This window comes from Mustela putorius, unplaced genomic scaffold (genome assembly GCF_011764305.1).
Source record: "Mustela putorius furo isolate JIRA1106 unplaced genomic scaffold, ASM1176430v1.1 tig00000095_pilon_pilon_pilon, whole genome shotgun sequence".
Taxonomy (NCBI): Eukaryota; Metazoa; Chordata; class Mammalia; order Carnivora; family Mustelidae; genus Mustela; species Mustela putorius.
This window is the reverse complement of record NW_025421280.1, coordinates 27,067,489-27,092,422: the sequence shown is the minus strand read 5'-3', so window position 1 is coordinate 27,092,422 and position 24,934 is coordinate 27,067,489. Positions and strand designations below refer to the sequence as shown.

The following is a 24,934-nucleotide window of genomic DNA, read 5'->3' as shown; positions in this document are numbered from 1 at the left end:
ATTTAGGGACGCCTGGGTGTGTCAGTTGGTTAACCATCTGCCTTCAACTCAGGCCACGATCCCAGGGTCCTGGGATGGAGCCCTAGTCGATCTGTTTCTCCCTTTCACTCTCCCTCTGGGCTCTTTCTCTATCTCAAATAAATAAAATCCGGGGTGCCTGGGTGGCTCAGTGGTCTAAGCCTCTGCCTTTGGCTCAGGTCATGATCTCAGGGTTCTGGGATGGAGCCCCACATCAGGCTCTCTGCTTAGCGGGGAGCCTGCTTCCTCGGCTATCTCTGCCTGCCTCTCTGCCTACTTGTGATCTCTGTCTGTCAAATAAATAAATAAAATCTTAAAATAAATAAATAAATAAAATCCTTTTTTTTTTTTTAAAGATTTTATTTATTTATTTGACAGAGAGAGATCACAGGTAGGCAGTGAGGCAGGCAGAGAGAGGAAGGGAAACAGGCTCCCCACTGAGCAGAGAGCCCGATGTGGGGCTCGATCCTAGGACTCTGGGATCATGACCTGAGCTGAAGGCAGAGGCTTTAACCTACTGAGCCACCCAGGCACCCTCAAATAAATAAAATCTTTAAAAAAAAAAAAAAAAAGAAGGCCAAAAAATAAACTCCTAGATTTCAATTGGCTAAAGAAACCTTGGATGAAACTGGAAAAACGAATATTCATGCTTCCCTCTTAGCAGCAGGCAGATGGCAGGAGAACATCACCCCCTATGTTTTTTAATTACAGCACTGAACTCAGCCAATAAACACACATAAAGACATTCAGGCTTTTGGGATAAGAGGGACAGAGGGGCAGCAGCCCGCCTCAGGCCTGGGTGTGGGTGGATGTCCCCCACATCCCACACCCTGGGTGGAGTAGGCAGCAACCAGCACTAAGGCCTCTTAGAAGAGGAGGAAATGAGGAAATGAGAACTGCCGGGCACAGGGGTTATGTGGGAGGGGGGTGGCGGAGGGAGGCAGGCTTGGGGCCTAGGATAGTGGGTTCTGGAGGTGGGTGTGGGGGACCTGCGGGACCTGGAGTCTAGAACACTTACAGGGGTCTGAAGTTTGGGAGGCCTAGGTCCTGGGATTTGGGGGTCTCGAAATTGCTGGCATGTAGGGTGGTCCTGGGTTCTGGAGCATGCCAGCCGTCTGATGAGCCTGGGGCCTGGGTCCTTTTGCTGCTGCCCTAGCAGGTCATGGCCAGGCTATGGGAAGCAGGGCAGCTATGGGCTCCACTGCCTGAGGGGGACCAGAAGCTTCCAGAGGGCACATCTCTATACTCCGCCTCCTCCCTGCCTGACATGCCCTGAGCCTGGGTCTGAAACAAAGCCTGAGGGCCAGGAAGGGCCAGTCTCTCAGCACAGAGACTTCCAGAGGTCCTTAGGAACCCCTAGAGACCTTCAGAAATCCCCAGAGATACCTAGAACAGCTCAGAATCCCCAATACGCCAGGGTACTCGGAGACCTTTAGAGATCTTCAGAGACCCCCCAAAATAGCCAAGAAAACAAAGAGACCTCTCACAAAGACAAAGACAGAGCTTCTGGGGATAAACTACATCCAGGGCCACCAATCCACAGCCCCTTCAATTTAGCCATATTTGCCCCACACCCTCTGACCCCCATGTACCTACCTGTGCTGGGTGAGGCCTCAGCCTGGGCCCTGCCCCCAGTATGCTGGAGACTGGGCTGCTGAAGTGGGATCAAGGGTTTGCCCTCCCCCACTATCCACCTCCCATCCAGGTCCTGGATCTCACACTTGTCCCCTTCTCTGGAGCTCTGGGGCCGCTGTCCTGGCATTTCCATTCCCCACAAGTTCAAAGTGCAACCTTTGAATGCCAGACATCCTTCCCCAGCACCCCCGGGAGGCTGGGCTGCCCTGAGGGGCCCATCTCACCTGGGGGAGGGTGGAGGGCAGGGTGCCAGGCCACCCAGCCCAGCAGTGGAGGCCGCCTAGAGGCCTGGGGATCTTAAGGTGTCTCAGAGGCTCTGGAGCCAGCAGATCAGGTCCAGGGGCAGGTGTGACAATCCAGGGTTCAGCTGGGGCCGCAGAGCTGACTTAGGGGCAAACCTGGACTATGGGCCGACTTGGTGACCGCCGATCAGGGGTGCGTCCGTCAAACACTGCCTAAGGTCGGCTTGGCCACTTCACCGACGCATGACCCAGAACCGGTGCCTTCATCTCTCTCCGCCCCCGCTTCCTCCTCTGTAAAAGCCGGACAGTGAAAACCACCCCGTGGGGCGGCTGCGAAGGGCCGAGTAGCAGATGTGAACGCCTGGCACGGGGGACATGTGCGACTGAAGACGCAGGCTGAGTGTCTCATGGAGGAGGGGGAGGGGTACATGAGGGCCCATCGATGCACCAACATCAAATTCAGAAGGTTAAAGCTGGATTTTTAACGATGCAGAAAGAGTCGGGGCAGGCGGGGGGGGGGGGTTGCGGGGGGGGGGGGGGCGGCAACAAAACGGGGCACCAAGGCGGCTGCGGTCAAGGTCAGCGAGCACCGTCCACTGCTCGCTGCTTAGCCAAGGGCTGCTCCGGCGGGGGGAGGCCACGCTGCTGGCCCGCAGGGCTCTCCTGGGGACAGTCCTCAACCGCAGGACGGAAGGCGAGCTGATTAGAAATGCCTCAGCTCCTCACCACCTCCGGTAGGACCTCACCGAGGCGGGCTCTGGCCTGTGGCTCAGAGGGCCCCCTGGGAGCCCCGTCCCTGGGAGTGCTGGTTGGCGCCCCCTGCAGGGCTCCCTCTCTCTCCTCGCGCCGGGACAGGGGCTGCGAGGAATGACCTCCCCAAACAGTTAAGCTCCCCGATTCTGTTTTTAGGGCCTGCTTCTCAGGGACCTCAAATTAAGACAGGTGGAGTGATTGGGACACCTGGCTGGCTCAGTGGTAGAACACTCAACCTTTTTTTCCTTTTTCCTTTTTTTTTTTTTTTTTTTTTAAGATTTATCCATTCATTTTAGAGAGATAAGAGAGTTCCTGCTTTGTTGCTCCGGGAGGAGCAGAGGGAAAGAGAATCCCGATGCACACTTCCCTCTCAGCACGGAATGCAACGTGGAGCTCCATCCCCAGGACCCTGAGATCATGACCTGAGCCAAAATGAAGAGCGGAGGGCATAATCAATTGACTGAGCTACCCAGGCGCCCAGAGCATGCAACTCTTGATCTCAGGGTCATGAGTTCAAGCCCCACATTGGGTGTAGTGATTATTCAAAATAAATAAAAAATAAACTTAAAAAAAGAGAGACGTAATCTTCAGGATAACCGCTTGAGATAGGAACTGTCATTACCAGTTCATTGGAACAGATAAGAACCTTCCCCCATTTTACAGACAGGGAAACTGAGGCATGGCCTGTTTGAGTAGCTTGCCCAAAGCTCTACAGCAACTGAAGGTCAGCCCGGAATCTGTGGGGCTGACCATGAGGCTACACTGTGCTCAAACACAAGATGCATTTGTCTGCATCTACCGGGGGTGGGGGGGGGGCAGGGCGGCTGCAGAACTATTTCAAGGCACCCAATGAATCTCCATGTCACTCCCAAAGACATGGATTTGGACTTGAGTTCATGATAGCGATTCTCTGCAGCTGTGGCCTAAGAAGGTACTTTATTTGTTAGGCTTTATTTGTTTATTTTGGGTATGATTTCTTTCCTTCCTCAAATATTTACTGAGTGCCTACTGAATGCAGCAAAACTTGTGACCTTGAGGAGCTGCTGTTCCACTGGGGAGGGCACCATGAGCCGTAAATTTTCAAATTTAAAAGCGGTTAGGAAGTAATAGCTCCATGGAGAAAAAGTTAAGGACAGTGTGGGGGGATTTGGAGAGCAAGACGGGTGGTTCACAGTTTTGAAAAGGTTAAGCAAGGAAGACCGCCAGAGGGGGGGAAATGCAGAAAAAAAAGGGGGGAGACAAAAGATATACAGGTCAGAGTTCAAAACGGGAAGTCTCTTAAGGTTGTAGGGGAACTGGGTGGGGTTTTTCTGTATTTGTCTCCTTTTTTGCTATGAAATAATTCAACATGTAAAAAATATAAGTATGTATTTGGAAGCCAACTTGGGGGCATGGACAAGGTCAAGAGAAGCTGACAACATTCCAAGCCTGAAACTTGAGGTCTCAAGAGCTATTCTGAAGGGGTACCAGGGCAAGTCCTGCCCCTGGGAGCAGGTGCGGTGAGTCTCTGCTGTCCTCGTGTGGCCATACTCAGGACTGCAGGTGCCAGTGGCCTTGGCAGAGACAGAAAATTGGTCCCTGGCCCTTTGGACTGGTTCAGCTGGCTCTGGCTCTAGGAAGGACAGTAATGATGGGAGGATGGTAATGACAGTTGTGTCACAGTCAGGCTGAGACCCCTGAGGACACTGGTGGCCTCGGATCCCAGCACAGAGGGGACAGTGGTAATTTTTAATTCATTTGTTTAGCAACAGGTGTTTATTGAGCTCCTGCTGTGTGCCAAGCATTGCTCTGAGCACTGAACAAAACATTCAAATTCTCTGCCCTCGTGGGCCTCATGGATTACTGGTGACATACAAAATCAATGTGCAAAATCAACATTTTCAGGAAAATCCAATGTGACCCAGGTTGGAGGGCCTCTCTGAGAAGACATTGCTGGAGCTGAGGCCTGTAGGAGGAAGAGAAGCAGGACATGGGGAAGGGCTGGAGGAAAGGTGTCCCAGGCAGGGAGAACAGCCATGCAAAGGCCCTGGGGTCGGGTTGAACTGGATGCATACAACAGGATCATGGACAAAAAATACCCAAATTCTGGTGCTTAGCAAGCATCCATTCCCCAATGTTGTTATTAAGCTGAGGGACTCCTAAAATGGAGAAGAAAAGATTCCTCCACTTTACCTCCCAGAAAGAGAGTGGGACCTTAGGATGCCATGGAAACTCTTTCCTCTGCCACAGGAAGAGACTGGAGCTCTGGAGAGGGGAGGTAAGGGAGGGATGCTGCCAGTGCACCCCAACGTGGGACCTCCACTCTTTGCTGTGTGTCTTTAGGCAAGTTGCTTCCCTGTGCTGAGCCTCAGTTTTATCTGCAGAACTTTCTCTGTAGCTGCCACAGGCTCTCCCCTCCTTCATTCCTCTCTTCCCTCCTCCTTCCCCCCAGGCCTGAGGTTTCCACAAAATGCCTCCAATTTCCCAGATGCAGGCAGGGCAGGGCAGGCATGACAGTGGGTGAAGTGCTGCCTCTGGGTCACCCATGTGACTCTCTCAGTACCTCTCAGGGCTCAGTTTCCCCATTCTATAGCATGGGGAGAAGAGAGGCTGCCTCTCCAATGAGGCTGCAGGATGGATTTCCCAGGGATGCTCTGATCCCGGGCTGAGTACACCAGTTTCTAATGATTGGTTTGGCTCTGGAATTCAAGTGCAGGAAGAAGAGGCAGGGACTTAATTTGTGGGCGCCGGAGCCCACAGAAAGTACTGGAAGCAGGGCAGTTTACTGGCTCAGGCTAAGGCTTGTGGAGGATGGACACAGGTGTTGGGGTAAGGGCCGGTGCTGTGGGTTTGGTTGGGGCTCCTCCTCCCGGTCCTGCTGGGTCCCTTCTCTCGCTTGGGTTCCTCCCAGCTCTGCACACTTGGGAGTTCAGTCCTCCCCTGCTCAGAGACTCACAAGGGGACCTGCACAGCCAGGATTCAAACCCAGGCTCATCCTCCATCCGAGGACTTCTGCCTCTGGTTAATCGTCTTGGGAATACAGGAACCTGAAACTCCAAGGGGTTGCTGCCTCTTCAAGGATCCTACCCTATCTGAGGGACTGGGGGCCTTGGTCCTCCCGCCAGGGCGGGAACTCCCACCCCTGCTCTAGCGCTCACCGGCTGTTGCGGCTTCTCCCTTCCCGGTGTTGTTTGGGTTTTAATTTTTGTGTTGCAGTTAGAAAATTACCCGTAATTACAGCTTCTGCGAGGAAACATCTCAGGGCCCAGACCCTGCTCCCAGCTGTGGCCCGCCTCCCCCGCAGGGCCGGGGCGGGGCTGCAGGAGCCGCCTGAGGATCCCGGCCCCTCCCCACGCCTGCCTCTTTAATGGGAATGGAGGTGGGGGGCGCTGCTTCCATCTCCAGTGGAGAGGAATAACCATCATTAGGAAAACCCAAAGCCGACTTCCGAGCGACTCCTGCAACATATTCACCGGCCGCCAGAGCTGGGTCCGTAGGGAGGACAAATCCGGTGGGAGGCGGAGGCTGCCCTCAGATTATCTGATGCATCATTTTATCGTAACAGTGACAAATCCAACCAAGGCCGGTGCAGACAGAGTCCGGGATCTAGGGAAGATGCCCAAGGAAGGCAGGAAGAAGGGAGGGGAGGAGAAAGAGGGGAAGGAGGGAGAAGATGGGGGGACGGAGAAGGAACTAGAATAGGCTAAGCCTGGAGTCATACTGCCCTCCAGGCAGCAGGAACAGCTAGGGCAAAGACCGTGAGGTGGGAAGGACTGGAACAAAATGGGGAGGGACAGCCTCCCCTCCAGGCAACCCTCCAGTCCTACAAGCACAGCCAGCTTCAGGCTCCCCCAGGAACAGCCCCGGTCCGGTGGTAATCCCAAGAGGCAGAGAGAATCGGCTCAAGGCTGCAGTGCCCGCGCAGCCACACGGGGGCGATCGGGAGCTGGTGGAGAGATGGCCGGTCTGGGATCCATCCTAGACGCTTAGCCTTTTCTGCTTGCGGTCCCCACCCGGGCCCTTTAATCAATTCCCGGGCGTGCCATGGCTCAGAGCTCCGGTCTGCCTGGGCCTCTTACCGGGGCAACCTCCTGCCTCCTCCATGCCACTCTAGTCTACCTAGAAGCCCCACGGAGCTTCCGAAAAATCCTGTTGCCTATCCAGCCCCTCATGGCTACACACCTTCCCGTTGTTCCCTATTGCTCTTGGAACAACTCTCAACCCGTCCTCTCGGGAGTGATCCGGCTCCCTCTTCCCCCTGCTCCAGCCACACTGCACTCCTCTGCGTCCAACACCTCAACCGTGCACCCACCTCAGGGCCTTTGCACCTCTGTGACTGCAGTCTGAACATTTTGCTTTGAGATCTTTCAGATCCACCCCTCCCCTTACTAAACAAAACAAAACTTTCCTCCCCTCCCATGCTCCTCCCTCGCATCGGGGCGGGGGCGGGGGCGGGGGCGGGGGGGCCTCTTCTGTGGGTTCGGCTTTTGCTGGGCGTGCGCCCTGTTTGGGTGTGCTTGCGGCTCAGCTTCCCTGACGCCGCGTGGGGCCCAGAGCTCGCTCTTCTCGGACTTTTCCGCCGGCACCGAGACTGTTTGGAGAACCGTCCCCGTTGCCATGAGAACGGCGCCTGTCTCTCCAACCGGCCGCGCCTCCCCCTTCGCAGCTCGCGCCTCCGTCTCCCTCCTTCTCTCCCCTCTCCTCCACCCTGCTCCGGGATCCGGGCCCACTCGCCCGTTGCTTGGTCCTCTCCACCGAGAACCCCTCCCTCTGCCTAGCATGCGGTACTCCCTGAAATTATCCTACTGACTCGCCAGCTTTTGACGGTCAGCCTTCTCCGTCAGAATCTCTGCTCCACAAACAGTAGCAACGCGTCCTGCCTGGGTCCCCAGAGCCCTGCATACAATAGACGCTCAATAAATGTTTGTGGGAGGTTGGATTCAACGACTCAAGGAACCGTGGCTCAGAGAGGGCGAGGGACCCACGCTGGACACAGAATCCTGGGGAGCCACGGAGCTTTGGGAGATAAATAGGGGGTGGTAGGAGGAGCGTCCGCAGGGCCTTGGGTGTCACAGTTGTCACCAATTCAGTGTGTGACTTGGGTGAAGCACCCTGTCTTGTTGAAAGTAGGCGCTGGAGAGTGGTACTGGGAGCGGGTATTCCGATGAGGGTCCCCTTAACGCCCATGTCCACCCGTGGCGTCTGGGGCGCTGACGCTCCCAGCTGGAGGCCCTACAGAAGCTTGGCGGCCGCACCCCCACGACTTCGCAGCACAGGCCCCTCCTCTAAGCCGGCCCGGGCTCTGGGGTGGGGGGCGGGGGTGCTGCGGGAGAGGAAGCTGGGGGAGGGGACGACCGGCTGGACAGGAAGTGGGAAGGGCTGGCGTCCCCTTCCAACCCCGGCCGAGGCCCCTCGGGATGGAGGCGGGGCTGGGGCCAGCCTGGCCCTTCCCTTCCTCTCCGTCTGTCTGGAACCCCAGCGTCTCCCGACGTCCCGGCCGCCAAAAGGCCTGACGGTCGGTCGGGGATCCCCACTGGGGGGTGCGGCCTCTAAAAGGGAGGTATAACGGGGTCAGCTCGCAATGGGCGGGGGGTACTCCCAAGACACACACACACACACACACGCACACACGCACACACGCACGCACCACGCAGGAAACCTTAGCTCACAACCACCAACCACCTAGAGCTAGCAATCAACCCACGCGCGGAAGCACAGGCACACGCACGCAATGCACACACACTTGTGAACGCAAACTGGCGGCGTCACTCGGGGCCCCACAAGCACCAAGGACACACGATCACTGGCCACAGAGCCAGGGCCAGTAGACCAGACAGCAACCTTTCACTGGGTACCTGCCAACCCTCAGGCATAACGAGGCACACGTGCACTCACAGGAACCACGTGCTCACACACGGACACAAACACACACTCGCAGTCTGGCACAGGAAAAACGAACACCCATGTCAAGTATTCACAGAAACATCCAGACTTGGAATCACAACTGGTCTGCCTCCCCCATCCTCGTTCCAGGCAGGTCTGGGGCAGAGGTAGCCACCCCTTCCAAGCACCCTTGCCCTGGGGCCCTTATCTCTGCGTCTGTCTCCCCCCCTTCCCCCCCCCCTCCCCAATCTCACACCCTCTGGAGGGAGAAGGGCCCCAGGAGGGGGAATGGATTCCTGACTCCTGCAGAGGGGCAATTAAAGGTGGGATGGGCCCCATTTACAGGAGCCAACACAAAAGTTGAGAAACAGCAGCAAGAAATGACCTAGTTGACAATCACCCAGGGGCTACTATTGACAGAGGGTGTGACTGTGGGGCCGGGCAGGGCGGCTCCCAGGATGTGACCCAGGTATCCCTCCTGTGGTTGTCTTTGTGTTGCATGTGTGTGAGTGTCCACAAGCCATATGCCTGTGTGACACTGACTCATCTGTGGCACTGGGAGACCCCAGGTCTGTGCGTGGAGCCCCGCGTAGGCTGTGACTGTGTTCCCCAGGGTGACTGTGTGGCCCAGGGTGATCGTAAGTAGCTGAATGGACTCTTTCCACAACTTGTCTGAAGCTGCAGCATAGCTGAGTTTCAGTGTGTCTCTCTGGTTGTGTGTCTGTGTGAGTGGTGATCTGTGTGTTTTGCTGTTCTGATAGCCACTGTGTATACCTCTGTGTATATGACAACGTTTCCCTGGGTGAGCTGTGTGTGTGGCGTTCCCTCTCAAGCTGCGTGGGGGTAGTTCTGCGGGGTGGTACCCCCGTGACTGCCTATTGCTTTATGGAACTCTCACCGGTTGTTCCAGGAGCTGTGTGGATCTATGTGTGTAGTTCGGTGTCCGAGAGTGTAGCTGCAACTGTGTGTGGCTGTGTTCCTGGGCGTACAATTTGGGGGGCTGGTCCTATCTGAGGGAGTGTGCGTGTAGCCGTGATCGACTGTATCCTGCTGCGTGTCCCCAGGTGGCCGTCCCCACCCGTGCCTGCGTGTGTGTACCCGCCCCCCCCTCCCGCGGCGGGCACTGCGCGTGCGCGCCCGGCCCACGGTCCCCACAGAGGGACCCATCCGCGCGCCCGCCATCGCCCCTTTAAGAGCGGCGCCCGCGGGCGGCAGGGAGGCGGCAGGCGGGGGCGCGCGCGGCGGGAGGAGGGGGCGCGCGCTTCCCGGAACAGCCCGCGCTGAGGGAAGAGAGGAAGAAAATAAAACCCGTGGCTGGAGCTGAAGCTGGAGCTGCCGCCGCTGCCGCCGCCGCCGCCGCCGCCTTGGCAGTCTGGAGCTCCCCCGCGCGGACGATGCCCGCGGTGCCCGCGCGGGGCTCGGGGCGGTGAGGCCCGGGGCGCGGGGTAGCTATGGCGACCGCTAGCGCGGCCCGCGGTGCCGCCTGACAGGTGTGGGCCCCGGCGGCGGCAGCGGCGGCGGCGGCGGCGGCGGCTCCGAGCAGCATGTACGCCAAGGGGGGCAAGGGCTCGGCGGTGCCCTCCGACAGCCAGGCCCGCGAGAAGTGAGTCGGTGGGCAGGGGCCGCGGGAGCCGGGGGCGGGGCTCGGCGGCCGCGCAGCTTTCGTGGGCCCCAATGCCGGCGGGCACCGCGCGGGGCACGTGGGCGCGGGGGCAGGGCGTGCGGGGCCCGAGCGAGCTCGAGGGGTCGCGAGATTTGCGGGGGCGCGCGAGACCCGAGGGGCGCGAGATTTGAGGGGCGCGTGAGGCCCGAGGGGCTCGAGGGGTCGCGAGATATGTGGGAGCGTGCTGGATCGAAGGCATGTGAGGTGCTTGAGAGTTCGCGAGATTTGAGGGGGCGCTGAGACTCTGGGGGGCGCGAAGGGCGCCAGGAGTTGTGAGGTTTGGAGGGGGCGGGGTGCGCGAGAGCAGAGAGGTCGTGAGAGTTGAAGGGGCGCGGGAAGCCCCGAGGTTCGCGAGATCTGAGGGGGCGCGTGAATCCCGAGGGCTGCGGAGACCCGACCTGCTGGAGGGGTCGCGACATTGCGGGGGCGTGCGAGACTCGAGGGCGCAGGATTTGAGGGGGCGCGCGACCTCCCGACCGTCGAGTCTTGGGTGCGCTAGTTTGCGGACGCGCGTGCGCGCGAGGTCGCGCCCGGGAGCGGCATCTCCCGGTCTCCAGCGAAGTTGCTGGGGCCGTGGATGGGGTGGGGTGGGGTTCTGACCAGTTGGGGACTCCTGCACGTCGGGAAGAGCTTGCGCGAGGAGAGGGCGTGAGGGCTGGCGGCCCCAGCCCCGGGCTGGCGGCCCCCGCGCTGGCGGCTGGGTGGGTCCCCAGGGGAGGCCACACTCCCCAGTGGGAGGACTCTACGATCTGCTGCAAAAACACCTCCTGCCGGGGCTAAAGGCCCCGTCGTGCCTGTTTTCCAGCCCCCCTGGGTGGCCAGACCCGTCCTGTGCTTGTCCATTGCTTCGAGAGGGTCCCATCGGAGCCTTGGTTTGGAGATAGGGTTCTGCTGCTAAAGAAAGTTTAGAAAACACCAGATGGTCACATCCCGTATTTCATCCGTGGGGGTGCCCGAACCCTGGAGAGGAAGCGATCTGCTGAGGGAGGTCTCTGGGTCTGGGGCGCGGGAGAGATCTCAGAAGGCAGGAGGGGGGAGGGCACCCTGGAGAGGATGGCTGGTTGCTCTGAGCATCCGTTTCTGAAATATGGACAGCCGGCCTTGTAGGATTCTCACAAGGACAGGGGTGAGAGGCTGCAGGGAGGGCACCCCATACAGGCAGCCACCAGCGGAGCCACTTCCTGTCTCCGGGCCTCGGTTTCTTCCTCTGTGAAATGGGGGTGTGGGGAGGCTACACTGTTCAGGTCCTCAGCTCTGTGGTGCTGGTTTTTTTATTTTTGGTTTTTGGTTTTTTTTTTTTTTTTTTTAAGATTTCATTTATTTATTTGGCAGAGAGAGAGACAGTGAGAGAGGAAATACAAGCACGGAAGGGGGAGAGAGAGAAGCAGGCTTCCTTAGGAGCAGGGAACCTGATGTGGGGCTCCATCCCAGGACACTGGGATCATGATCTGAGCCAAAGGCAGACGCTTAGACAGACGCTTAAGGACTGAGCCACCCAGATGCCCCTCTGTGGTGCTGTTTTTCTCCCGGCTGGCAGTCCTGCCTCCTCCTGCCCTTCTTCCTTCCCGGGTCCCTGTCTTGGGCCCACTTCTTGCTCCTCATCTCAGCACTAGGTCTGGGACAGCCTGTCCCCAAAATGGATTGAGTACCTGCTGGGTGCATGGATGGTGAATCCAATAATAAACATTCCCAGCCTACAGGGCAGCCTGGAGGGCACCTACCACCCAGGACTAACTAGCACTTGCATTTGGTCCTTCGTTTCGAGGCTTTTTAAATAAGAGGACCAAGGTCACAGGGTTAGTGGAAGTCCCCTTAGTCCCCTTTATATCCTTTCCTCTGTGGCCCCAGAGGTTCTGCCGATGTGAAGTCCTGCCAGGTAGGTTTAAATAGTTCTGTAAATGACAACCGTGGTTGGTGTGTTGTGTTTTTTGCCGGGATTGGTTTTGAGAAGGGGCACCTGACCACAGGTAGTTCGTTCCGTAGCCCAGCAGGTGAGGGAATCACCTTGTGGTTTGCTCTGTCTCTTGCCGGGCTTCCAGGTGTGGCTGTGGGCATCCTTGTTTGGAGGGCAAATGAGTGAAAGGTTCTTGAGAAAAGAATCCCTGAACTGAGTCCTGGAGGCTGAGCAGAGCCAGGGGACACAGGGAAGCTTCCAAGGAAGGGCTTGAGAAGAAGGAAGGAACAGGAGGAGGAAGACAGAGGGGGAATTTGTGAGTGGGGGACATCACCCAGGCCACTGGCTGGGAGAAGGGGCAAGCATGGGGGCTGCCAGGCAGATGGTGAGGAGACACCCAAAGGCCTGGCCTTGAGGGTAGCAGGGTGAAGGGGCTTGGGGAAAGAAATGTGTGGGCTGGAGTGTCCCTCTGTTGGGAAGGGATACAAGGCCCTGAGTAGAGGGCGTCTCCCAGCCCCCAGGAGCAAGTCCAGAGGCTTTAAGCAGGAGGAGGACACTGTACTAGTGCTCAGAACTTCTGTTACCTGCCATAGTTCTTTATTTTTTTAAAGATTTTATATATTTATTTGACAGAGAGAGCACAAGCAGGCAGAGAGGCAGGCAGAGGGGAAGGGGAAAGCAGGCCCCCTGCTGAGCCGAGAGCCCTTTGGAGGGCTGGATCCCAGGACCCTGAGATCATGACCTGAGCAGAAGGCAGAGGGTCAACCCACTGAGCCATCCAGGTGCCCCTGCCTTAGTTCTTGCTCAGTGGTGGGGCCACATTGTAGTCTCCAAGGCTCTAATGTCCCCTTCTGTCACCTGAGCAACCCTTCGTGCATTTCTTCCTGTGAACACTTGGGGTCTGGGGACACTCCCCCGTATCCATCCACTTGTCCTCTTACAGCAGAAGCCCCTCCCATAAGTGTGCTCTTTGTTCCACAGGTCATTTGCCAGCCTGGTTAGGGGTGGGAATGCCAGGATTTGGATTCAGAGCCCAGGCCCTTCCCCATAACTGAGATCAGGGCTGGGCAGGACACCTCAGGTGGGAGGCTCCTGTGTGTCTCAAACAGCATGGTCTAATGTCCAGGCTTCAAAAGTTTTTCCTCAAAACAAAACAGCTCACAGTCCTTCCCTGAGACTCTATCCTGGTAAAAATGAGAGTACGAACACTTAAGAGAAACCAACAAAACTTAAAATATTTTCTGACTTCTCTTTGCTTTGGGGATAAAACTCCCAAATCCTTAACATCAAAATACTAAGCTGATTTTGATTTTTACTGGTGCTTACCAGTTGACTGCCTGTGTCAATCCTGTTCTCGCAGGAGGGAGTCCCCATGTTGGTTTGTTCATTCATCTGGGGTAGCTAGGGGCGCAGGAAGCCCCGGGTGCAGTTGTACGTTCAGTTGTGAGCTAAAGAGACCAAGTCCCTGCCCTCCCAAAGCTGTTTCAGAAGGAGCTGCGGGCAGTGAGCAGAGAGACCTGTGTCAGAAGGGGATAAATAAGGAGGTCGGAGGGTGGATGGGGCAAGTGGAGGTGAGGTGTGGCAGGGAAGACTGTGCCAGGGGACATTTGAGCCACATAGGTTTTTAGCTGGAAGTGCCCCAGGTGGGGGAACTCCCTGTGCAAAGGCCCTGGGGTGGAGGGGGGGCCACTGTACGTGTGCTGGGGCATTGGAAGGACTGAAGGAGTGCTGTAGGGTACATGTGTATGTGGAGACTCTAGAGGCTGGGGAGAGAGTAGCCCCTGGGGGAGCCCTGTTGAAATCCAAGCAAGAGGTGGTAGTGGCCTGGACCCAGTGTGGTAGAGAAGGCAAGAGGAGGGCTCCAAAGCAGAAGAGAGAGTGTTTTCCTTAAGTTTTTCCCCGACATTCAGTAAGTGCAGTGATCTCAGGGGGATGGCTGGGTGGATAGTCATGCACCTGTGTATATCTTTTTATGAGTCAAGGCCAGACTACCCAAGTCAGATGGGACAGGGGAGGTGGGAAAGGAAGAAGCTCGTGGGGAGCGTGTTGAAGATAGTCCACTGTTGAAGCATGTTGAAGATGTCATGTGAACCGCGAGTTTGGGCATCTGCACAAAGATGTCATCAAAGCGGGCGAGGATGCTACCCAGCGAGAAGCTAGGGCCCAGGGTTGAGCTGGGGCAGGGCTAGTGGAGGGGGAGGGGGAGCAGGCAGGAGTGGGGTCCTGCATCCTGGGTCACTGCCACCTCTGAACAGTTGAGGGCAAAAGGGAGATGTGGGAGGACCTGATGGCTGGCGGTGTTGAGTCCTTGGTGGATGTGGTAGGAGCCAAGGGTCACTTTTTCAGGAAGCTTTCTGAGCCAGAATGCCCAAAGGGCAAGACTGCAGTCTCCCTGTCCCTCTCCCTACACCTGCCTAGCTTGATTCCCCCATCCCATCCGACTCCCTTATCTCTGGGCATCTCACCCCCAAACTTTCCTGCTTCCTGCAGTGACCCCCAGAATGGGTGAGGGGCTGGCTGGATCTCTCGTCCGCCTCTCTCCTTGAAAAGGAAGAGAATCCTAGCAGTGAGTTGGGCAGCTAAACCTGGAGGCTGTGGGGCCAGGGAGGCTGAGAGAGCAGTGTGATCATGTGGCCGAGTCAATAGCTGGTCTTGAGGAAAACCCACACTTGGAGCGACCATGAGCTATGCCCCACGGTGCCCTGTCCTGTCGGTGGCTGTCACAACTCATCTGGTGCAATGGGAGTGGGGGGCACACCTTGCCCTGGGTCCACCCACCCCAGTCCCTCAAACATCTGCTTCTTGTCCTCCCCTAGCACACACTACCTTCCTGCCTACCATAGAACTCCTCAGGTAGCCTCCAGGGGTTCATGTGTCTGTAACGTATACTGCACAAATGTGCTGGGCGAGTGTTGAATGCATGAAAACGGGTGGAGGAAGGAAGAGGATCCAGGGTAAGAGCAGAAGCAGTGGTGGGGAGCAGGGAGCAGGGGCCGGGACAGAATGGCAAGAGCTGCCTCCTCAAGGTCTGAGGGGAGCTGAGGAAGTGGGGGGTGATCTGATGGGGAGCGGGGATGTGAGGACCAAGAAGCCTGGCTGGGAAGGTGGGAGAGAACAGGAACATGAGTCAAAGCAGGGTTATTTTAGGATGGGGCCCTCAGCCAGGGAAGGGTAGCCAACTGAGTGGAGAGGCGTCCTGGAAGGGCTTCTAGCTCAGGGCAACCCTTGGGGAGCCCCCCGGTCTTGGATCTAGACCCTACCCTCTCAGCCTATGTGGGGCCTGGATGGACAGTAGGTTCCTGGGAGCACTGGGAAGGGCCAGTAACTGTGGATGGTTGGGAAGTGGGTGACCCCAGGAGGCAGGAAGTTTTTTTTGTTTGTTTGTTTGTTTTTTAAGATTTTATTTATTTGACAGACAGAGATCACCAGTAGGCAGAGAGGCAGGCAGAGAGAGAGAGAGAGAGAGGGAAGCAGGCTTCCTGCGGAGCAGGGAGCCCGATGCGGGGCTCGATCCCAGGACCCTGAGATCATGACCCAAGCCGAAGGCAGCAGACCAAACCACTGAGCCACCCAGGTGCCCCGGCAGGAAGTATTTCTGCTTGCTGGTGGGGAGGACTGATGAGGGAGGGGTGTCGGGGCCAAGGATATGGAAGCTCCGAAGATGGTGTAGACGGCCCAGCATTCCTGTGTGGCCTGTGGAGGACCCTGCTGGTCAGAAGGTGGCTGTGTTCTAGGGGCATGTAGCAGCCAGGCTGGTCCATCCAGGAGTACTGGGCACTGTGTTTCCACAAGGCAGTGCCATAGCAGCCAAGTGGCACCACCGGCCCGGTGGCCCCTCACCTGCCCTCACTTGTCCATACTACTCCTGCGGGGCTGGTGGAGCTGGGTCATGGCCCCAATGGTAGATGGGCTCTTGACCTGAAAAAGAAAATGGGGTTATGGGGGCATCTAGAGGAGGAAGACCTCAGGTTAGAGGACACCTTTCTTTCCCTAGCAGAGAAAGCCAGAAGGAAATTAGGTGTTGGGCCCTGGCCACATGGCCTCAGGTCCCCACTGGGAGACCCCACCCAGGGTCTAATCTGGTGTGACATTCAGGAGCCCTTTCTCCTGGCCAGGTCGTCCTGGGGGATGAAGGCTGTTCTGGGGTCTCAACACTGGGAGGACAGGGCCAGGACTTGGCCCATGAGGGGATGTGGAACTGAACATAAGGGGTGGCTTGCAAGTCAGGGGTCGGGGACTGCAGGAGTGCTGCCTAGATGAAGGGCCTGCTGGCTGGGTGTGGATGAATATGTAGGAGCTGGCGGGACTGAGCACCTGATGAAGGCGTCACGTCAGGGTGGGAGAAATGGCGGGGGGGGGCAGTTGAGAGATGGCGGGAGGGCAGTTGGGGAACCAGTAAGGGGCGGTGAGTGAGGCTGAGGATGGTGTCACGAAAGGGCTCACCGAGGCCTCTCCCGGGGACCCTTGGGGAGGGGCTTGTGGCGACAGCTGCAGGCCTCCGGAGAGCCTAAACTGGTCGGCATCCTGCCTGCAGGTTGGCGCTCTATGTGTACGAGTACCTGCTGCACGTCGGTGCCCAGAAGTCAGCCCAGACCTTTCTTTCCGAGGTAAGCCAGCCTTGCCAGGCAGAGCCCCCCAGGCAGGATCCTTCCTTACTACCCATACCCTGGCGTCCTCTCCACCCCCTTCCACTGGGGCTCCAGTGGTGGGGTTGGGTTGCTCCTCTGCTGGCTCTGGGGACTGAGGACTGGGGGGGTCAGGGTCCGTGGGCTGGGATCAGGGCATCTGTCTGGCCATCTGAGGATCTGTGCCCACTTTTCTGCCCCTGACCCGGTTGTCCCCTGCCCCGCACCCTTGCTTGGGGTGGCTGGTTCCCCATTCCCCAGGTACCAGGCTGGGCTGGGGCTGCCTCACATTGGAACAGGTCAGGCGGGCCTGGGCAGCAGGTCCCCCTCACCATCTTGCTTTTCCCCTGCAGATCCGATGGGAGAAGAACATTACGCTGGGGGAGCCCCCAGGCTTCCTGCATTCCTGGTGGTGGTGCGTGTGGGGCTGGTGGGGGGTATGGAGCCGGACTGGGTGGGGACGCCTAGGGAAACCATCTTCCCCCCCACCCCCTGCCGCCCACAGCGTGTTCTGGGACTTGTACTGTGCAGCACCTGACCGCAGAGAGGCGTGTGAGCACTCGAATGAGGCCAAGGCCTTCCAGGACTACGTGAGTCCCTGCCCCATGGACCTGGATCAGGGCTCTTGGGCATGGGCCAGTTTCAGGGCCTGGGGCCTTGGGGGCCTGCATGGCCTGAGGCTGGCTGGGGTGGGCAGGTGGGTCTGGTGTTGGGGTTTAATCTGGGATGTTGGCCACTTCTGGGGCTTCCCTATGCCCTCAGTCTAGAGTCACTCATGGGGTGGGGGAGGCTCCTTCCATTGCACCCAGCTCCTGAGGGTCCCCACAGCACCCCCCACCTTCCTGACCCCAGCCCTACCTCACCTCCTCCTCATCTGAATCCCTTGGGAGCCGGGAGTGGGGAGCTCTGCCTCCCCATCTGCCCTGGGGTGGGGTGGTGGTGGTGTGTGTGTGTGTGTGTGTGTTGGGGGGTGGGCCCACCATGGCATAGCCCCTCCCACCCCAGCCTTTTTGAGCCCCTGGGGCTGTGGGCTTGGCTAAGGGGCAGGGGCACCCTCCAGCAGTAGAGGCCCAGCACAGGGATACTTCCTGACTTTGCTTGGTGATTGGGGCTGTTGACCCCACCTTTTTGGCCTCAGTTTCTGTCCAGGTTGAGTGCGGGTCCAAGGCCTATCTGGAGAGGAGGGGAATAACATGAAAGGGCTGTGGCATCTCGTCGTCATGGGGAGCAGATGGCTGCCCCTGCCTTTATCCTCTTGGTCCTGGCTGTGGGGCTTGGCCACCTGGCTTCCCAGAGAAGTCTGCGGCTGGGCAGGAAGGGCTTGGGGCCTCCGGGCCCACTCAAGGGGGAAGCAGCAGCTCAGCTGGCGTCTAGGGGCGGTGCAGCTCTAAGCGAGTTCTCCCTTCTCCCCTCGAGCCCCCCCCTTGTGCACCCACTCTCCTACAGCTGCCGGCTTCACTGCCTGAGCAGTCCACCCTGCTGTGCCCTGCTGTGCCTTCTAGGGCCTCCCAGGGCGTGGCCCGTCCTGCCGACCAATCGCTCTGCAATTGGTCAAGGTCGTGCACCGCCTCCCCACAAAAAGCGCTTCCTCCCCCCACCCCGCAAGTGACCGCCTTTCTAGAGCCGGGGTGCAGTCCACGAGGGGTAGTCATCATGTCCGGAATCCGCTCCGCACCTGTTGTACAGTGTGCCTGGGAGCCTGGGTCCCCACTGGGTTCCACTGCCCCTAAGCGTCCCTCCCGCCCCCGCCCCCCACCCTGGTCCCTCTTCTGCCAGAATGGGGCTCCAGGGGTGTCTGAGCTGTGTGCGTGCATGACTCTGCGTGGGCGCTCATTCCCAGTCGGGCCCTAGCCCCCTCCAGCCTGCTGGTGCCCCCTTCCCTCCCCACCCCTAGCCCGGCCTCTCCTCTGCCCCCCCCCCCCAGCGGCCTCTCAGGGCCCCTCTGGGGAGGGCAGGAAGGCAGAGCACAGTCGGCGGGAGCGCGCTTCTGGGAGCGCGACGGTTACCATGGCAACGGAGTGCGTCGGGGGAGATAGTGCGGGCACAGCGGGCGTGGTGGGGGGGAAGGGAGCGCCCCGGCCCCGGGTGACGGGTTCCCTGTAGCTGCGGGCGCACATCCTGCCCGGCCTCTGCTCTAACGTGGGGGGAGCACCGTGCTTGCCTCCCACGCATGGTCGGGGGCCCCCTCCGAGTGGGGGCTCAGTTCACCCCTCCCGGCAGCCGACTGTGGCGTCTCCAGGAAACGCTAGCGCGCCCAACCCATCGTCATAGCAACGCGGGATGGGCCAGGGCGTCTCCGGGTGGATGATTGACGTGGGGGGGGGTCTCGCGCAGGCCACCCGCCAGTGAGGGTGGGCCCTGTATTAACCTTTCTGGGTCTAGAGTTGGGGAGCCCCAGTGAGTGTGGGATACCCCATCTTCTCCCTGCCCCCACACCTCGTTGGCAGCCCAGAGAGCGGCTGCCCCCCCTCCTCCCTCCTGACCAGGAAATGCTTTGGCGCCTGCTGTGGCTTGAAAGGGGGGACTGCTCTCCCATCCTCTCTGTGGGGTAGGTTGGGGGGAGTTGACAGACGGAAGGCTCAGAAGTGCCTCCTTCAGCCACTGAGGCAGGCGCCTTTGAGAATACAGTAGGCGCTCCAGCTGTCAGGCTGTGTGTGTCCGTGGGGGGGAATGGGTGGAGGCAGGGGGGACCTGGCAGTTTGGAGGGTGTGAGAGCTTTATCCCCCCACTCCTAGGATCTCTTGGGCTTTCAAAAGGTTGGTGATGGGCCCTAGGATTGTTTTCAGTCACCATAGGCCAGGGAAGGCGTGTCCCCCGCCCCCCCAGCTTGGGACCTGGGTAGGAGACCTTTGGAGGTTGATCTTTGAGAAGGGGCAGCTTGCAATACCCAAGGGGAGGAGTATGTCTCCAGGGGTCCTGCTCTGACCCAGCCAAGGGGCCCTCTCCCTGCTTCTTTGGAGCAGGAAATGCTGTGTGACTGTGGGCAAAATGCTTCACTTCTCTGAGCCGAAGTGGCTGCAGTTTTACAAATTCCTGAGCATCCCCATGTGATGGCTGGGTCAGTGCCGGGAAGAGCTGTGTCCCAAGCAGACCATCCCCTCCCTCTCAGATCCCGTTGGGGGTGGAGTGGGTGCAGATGATCCAGCAGGCAAGAGAGGAGGGGCCCCCACAGAAGTACTGTCTTTACTCAGTCCTTGCAGAGTCCTCCTTCCCTGTCCTTTAATGTGTTCCCTCTACCCTGTAGACTAGGCCTCCATTTCCCTCCTCCCTCCTCTGTTCCCAAAGGCAGACAAGCCTGGGACTTGGAACCTACCAGAGGAAGTGGCCTGTCAGCCTGTCCCCCTGCCAGCTCTGGCCTGCCACCAGCATCTCCACCCTTGGCTGACATGGGAACTCCCCTGTCTAGCACCCGGTCTTCTCCCCTCCTCCAACTGAAGAGAGGTCTGGAGCCTGGACACCCCGCCCCCTAGTCCTGCTCTTCCTCACCCTCCTGACTGGAAGGGGGGTGCTCTGCCCCCGCAGCTCCCGGCAGGAGCCTTTTGGGAGGGAGGTTCACCTTGAAGCTGCCAGTTGATTTCTGTTTATTTGGGTGTCTTGGGCAGAGCTGGGAGTCCAGCTAGTCCGTCTTCCCAGCCAGGAGAACCTGGGGCACGTGGGGCTGGGGCTAGAGTCAGGGATGACGCGCCCACTAGTCTGATGTGAAATTCCGATGGGAAGAGCGAGCCGTGCCAGATGCGGGGGGCACGTGCCCACTGAGGTCCTGGGTCATTGGCATCTTCAGACCCCCAGAATCCTCAGGCTTGGGACTGACTCCTTAGGAGCTGGGATCCCCAAGTCTCTGGCCTCCTCCCTGGGCTGTGGGTGGCGTCAGGCAGGGCCCCGACCACTGCCAGTGTCTTGGGTGCTGCCAAGAGGCAAAGCTTGTGTCCACACAGCAGGTTTGAGGACAAAGGAGCAGCCCTGAGTGGGGGCAGCTGACACCGGGCTGGGGACTGGGGCAGCGGCTCCTCCTTCATGTAGAGAAGCCTCCAGGTGTCCTCACACCCTCACCAGGGTGGAGGATCCCACGGCCCAGGCTCCTTGTTCTGCAGAGTGGGCTGTTTGCAGGTAGGAGGGGGCACTCAGCAGAAAGTGAAGAGAGCTAGTTCTCCTGGTCTTCCTCACCCCTGCAGAGTGCTGTAGCGGCCCCCAGTCCTGTGATGGGGAGCATGGCCCCCAACGACGCGATGGCAGCAGGCCCCATGGCCCCCGGCTTCTTCCAGGTACAGCCAGGGCCGGTGCCCCTTGTTCTCCAACTTGAGTGGGCATATGTTGGAGGGTGAAGGCATGGGCCGTGAGGGTGGGGGGCGGTGGATCTTAAGGGGAGAGGCCCAGGCCGGCTGCAGGTGGGTCGGGGGCTTTCCAAGAGGTGGGTATTTGTGTGGTGGCTTTGGTGGCAAGGGCAGGGGTGGGACCGTTTGGGCTGGGCCCCAAAGCAGGAGAGGGAGGCGTCTCTGTGAGGTTGGCCAGTGTGGGCCTGGTTGCTAAGGGCTTCAGAGCATGGCTCTCTGAGCCATGGGTCTTGCCTGTGACTGTTCCCTAGGGCCCTTCACTCCAAACCCCGTCTTCCCCTCGGGGGAGCACAGGGCTGGCCCACCCTCCCACCTCCATGGTGTCCCCTCACCCTCCCTGGCCATGCTCAGTAGGGCCACAGAAAACAGTGAAGCTTCGGTGGACCTCGCTCCTCCCAACCCACCTGGTTCTGTCCTCCTAGGGCCCCCCCGGCTCCCAGCAACCCCCCCACAACCCCAACGCCCCCATGATGGGGCCTCATGTTCAGGTAAGGACCTGTGATGCCTTGCCCCTTTGCACACGCACATCCCGGCAGATGGAGCCCCCAGCCCCACCGCACTCACGCACCAGGCACTGGCTGGCTGTGCTTTGCTGGCTGGTCCTGGAGGAGGGGGGCTGTCCAGGCTGGGGGCCCGGGCGGCTGCAGGAATGGGGTAGCTTTGGGGGGTGAGCGGGCGGTGGGAGGTGCTGATCCCCGGCCCACCTCTTCCAGCCCTTCATGTCACCGCGGTTCCCAGGGGGCCCCCGGCCCACCCTGCGGATGCCGAGTCAGGTGAGAGAGGGATGAGGGGAGGGGGGGCAGGAGTTGGGCCAGCGCGGGGATATCCACGCTCAGTGCTGCCACACCCCCTCTGCAGCCTCCTGTGGGGCTCCCCGGCTCCCAGCCCCTCCTCCCTGGCACCATGGAACCCTCCCCGCGTGCTCAGGGTGAGTAGGGAAGCTCCCGCTGCTGCCACCTTCTGCTCCAAGTTCCTTGTCCCTGCTGCCTGCTGGTGCAGAGCCACCCCCCTCCAGTGCATGTCCACACTGGGGAGTATTCCTGGCCTGAGCTCCCTTCCTCCTGCCTCCCTCCCCACCAGGACATCCTAGCCTGGGCCCGATGCAGAGAGTGACACCTCCACGGGGCATGGCCAGCATTGGACCCCAGGTAAGGGCTGGGCCAGGAGAGAGGGTACGCTTCCGGGGCTTTCCCCGACATCTTGGCCTGCATTCAACATGCTTTTGCCTTCCCAGAACTACGGAGGTGGCATGCGGCCCCCACCCAACTCCCTCGCTGGCCCGGGCCTGCCCACCATGAACATGTAAGGCCAGCACCCAGCTTCATGGGCTGACGCTGCTGGGGCATACTCAGTCTGCACAACCGCTCTGGTGGTTTACTCTGTATTGGGGGGTAAACTGAGGCCCAAAGGCCAGTGAGTGATAGGATGGGATTCGGAGGCTAACTGGAATCCATCCCTGGGTACCAACTCTCAGCCAACATGGGCTGCTCTGCGGCCCTGTTTGGGGGACGGTGGGGCAGAGTGGGGGAGGTCACGAAATGTGTAGTAGGGGGCTGTATACCACCTGGCCTCACCCTGGGATCCACCCACTGTGTCTTCTAGGGGCCCTGGAGTGCGAGGCCCCTGGGCCAGCCCCAGTGGAAACTCGGTGAGAGGCGGGCTGGCTGCCCCGGGAGGGTGGTGGGTGGATGAGCAGATGAGCGGTGTGGGGGTACAGCAGGGCAACTTCTCATGGCTGCCCTTCTCCCCAGATTCCCTATTCCTCCTCCTCCCCCGGCAGCTACACGGTGAGTGACTGAGTGACTGAGTGACGCAGTGGCTGGGCCACTCTAGCCAGGGGGCAGGGGTGGTGGTTGGCAGATGGGCGGGGGGGTCTTTCTCATGTTCTGTCTCCTTCCTTGCGCAGGGACCCCCAGGAGGAGGTGGGCCCCCTGGAACACCCATCATGCCCAGCCCTGGAGGTGCTGCAGCCTGGGCGGGGTACAGGGAGGGGTGTGCGTGGCTGGAGAACTCCTCGCAGCCCTTCCCCTTACGCTCCGGTATCTCCCCCAGACTCCACCAACTCCAGCGAGAACATGTACACTATCATGAACCCTATTGGGCCGGGCGCCGGCAGGGCTAATGTGAGTTGTGGGGGTTCCAGGGTGGGTGTTGTGGCAGGCGGTGGCCCCGCCGGGGATTTGATGGCCCTAGTCCCACACTGCCCCCCGCCCGCAGTTCCCGCTTGGCCCTGGTCCGGAGGGCCCCATGGCGGCCATGAGTGCGATGGAACCTCACCACGTGAACGGATCCCTGGGTGAGTGGGCGTTGAGTAGAGACACACACCTCACTCCCCACCCCTGCTACTTTGCGAGCCTTCTGCGCCCCCTGGCGGATGCTCCTGCCCCACCCCCCCAGTTTCTCTGCTGGCATCCCGGTTGCGCCCCAAGTCCACTGGCAGGGGCTGCAAGGGGGGAAGTGGCGGAAGGTGTGCGGGGTGTGGGGAGTTCCAGCAACTAAATCAAGAGTGCCATCACTGACCCCTGTCCCGACCCTCCATCCGAGACCCCCAGCGGGGTCCCAGCGGGCTGGGCCCAGGGACGGAGGTAGGGCCACGCAGCAAGTTCAGGAAGGGGTTAGTTGACCCTGGGCTGGGGGGAGCGGGGCATTGGTGCTGGCCTGTCGCAGGCACATCTGAGCCACGGTCCGCGGTCTGTTGGTCCACAGGCTCGGGCGATATGGACGGGTTGCCGAAGGTGAGGGGCCGCGGTCCTGCGTGGGTGCGGAACCTGGGACTCCCTGGGTGCGGGGATGCGGGCTGGGTCAGAGCTGGGAGGCCTAATCGGGGTTGGGCGGAGCCGTGGGCAGGGCCCGGCCCGCGGGGCGGGGAATCCTACGCTGACCGCGGCTGCCCCCAGAGCTCCCCCGGCGCCGTGGCCGGCCTGAGCAACGCCCCGGGCACCCCGCGGGACGACGGTGAGATGGCGGCTGCCGGGACCTTCCTGCACCCGTTCCCGAGCGAAAGCGTAAGCGACTGCGTCGACTCCCCCCCCGCGGCGGCGTCGGGCCGGAGGGGCCTGGCGGGCAGGCCCCGGCGGGGCGGCCGGGGGGCAAGAGCAAGACCGTGACCGCGGCGGGCCAGGTGGGGGGGCGGCCGCGGCATCCTTCCCCTCCCCCCTCTCTTTCCCTCCCCCACTCCCGCCCTAATCTCACCGGCTCTCCTCCCTGTCCCCACCCCATCCTGGGACCCACACCCCAGGGCAGTCTCCCCACGCATCGCCACTCCTCTCTTCCCCTCCCTCCGCCCCGCCCCCTCCCCCATTCTCCCCGGGGGGCGGGTCCCAGCGTAGGCCAGAGCTGAGCCCGCCTCCGCGCGCCACCCCCTCATCTCTCCGCAGTACTCGCCCGGGATGACCATGAGCGTGTGATGGGGCAGCAGCCCCTTGCCCACTGCCGGCCTCGGCTTCTGCCCAGTGCCCCTGCCTGGGACCAAGGCCCAGGGCCTGGGGCAGTCTGCTGGGTGAGGGTCTGAGGTCACACCTCGGGCGACTGTACTCCATCCAGTTGAAGGATTGGACAGCTTGGAGGCCCCACACGAAGGACTCTCATTTTATAAAAAAACAAAACGCAAGGACCTCAGAGACGTTCTTTCCTGTATAGGCCCTTCCCGCTATTTCTATTTTGTCCCCGGGGGATTCTTGGGGACCTCCTTTCCCCTGGACGGCAGGGGTGGGCCCCATCAATAAATGTAACTTGGTTTTGGTTTTTGGTATCTGGTCTCCAGATTTCTTCGCTGTGGCTTGTGGCCACGTCCTCCCATCAGGGGTTAGGCAGAGGCCTCAGGGTTCTGTAAGTTTCAAGAGCTGGGGCATCAGTTTGGGAAGGGTAGGTAGGAGTCTACCATGAGAAAGATGGGAGATGGGGCTGGAGTT

At 59.8% G+C, this 24,934-nt stretch overlaps 1 protein-coding gene across 5 annotated transcripts; it reads left to right on the top strand.

Annotated features, from left to right (window-relative positions):
• Positions 1–9,657: 9,657 nt before the first annotated feature.
• SSBP4 (single stranded DNA binding protein 4) lies at positions 9,658–24,774 on the top strand. 5 transcript variants are annotated; one of them, XM_045081507.1, is made up of 18 exons: positions 9,658–9,936; positions 16,602–16,674; positions 17,046–17,107; positions 17,198–17,282; positions 20,865–20,954; positions 21,446–21,511; positions 21,737–21,796; positions 21,882–21,951; positions 22,104–22,171; positions 22,258–22,325; positions 22,626–22,671; positions 22,775–22,810; positions 22,930–22,984; positions 23,076–23,146; positions 23,241–23,319; positions 23,730–23,758; positions 23,921–24,144; positions 24,401–24,774. In XM_045081507.1, exons 1-17 carry the CDS (start codon positions 9,905–9,907, stop codon positions 24,128–24,130), a joined length of 1,200 nt encoding a protein of 399 aa, XP_044937442.1. In that variant the 5' UTR covers positions 9,658–9,904; the 3' UTR covers positions 24,131–24,144; positions 24,401–24,774. The 5 variants fall into 5 exon arrangements, with proteins under 5 accessions (XP_044937442.1, XP_044937439.1, XP_044937444.1 ...); XM_045081504.1 differs by lacking the exon at positions 9,658–9,936 and adding an exon at positions 9,951–10,113; XM_045081510.1 differs by lacking the exon at positions 9,658–9,936 and adding an exon at positions 9,953–10,113 and having other exon boundaries at positions 23,921–24,028.
• The last annotated feature ends 160 nt before the right edge of the window (positions 24,775–24,934 follow it).

What these genes read in the sequence shown, in the direction of transcription:
- SSBP4 (XM_045081504.1), top strand. Translation starts at nt 10,055, where the DNA reads ATGTACGCCAAGGGGGGCAAGGGCTCGGCGGTGCCCTCCGACAGCCAG. An exon ending in CCCAGACCTTTCTTTCCGAG is followed by an intron (nt 16,675 to 17,045) that starts GTAAGCCAGCCT and finishes TTTCCCCTGCAG; the next exon opens with ATCCGATGGGAGAAGAACAT. An exon ending in CCAGCCCCAGTGGAAACTCG is followed by an intron (nt 22,672 to 22,774) that starts GTGAGAGGCGGG and finishes CCTTCTCCCCAG; the next exon opens with ATTCCCTATTCCTCCTCCTC.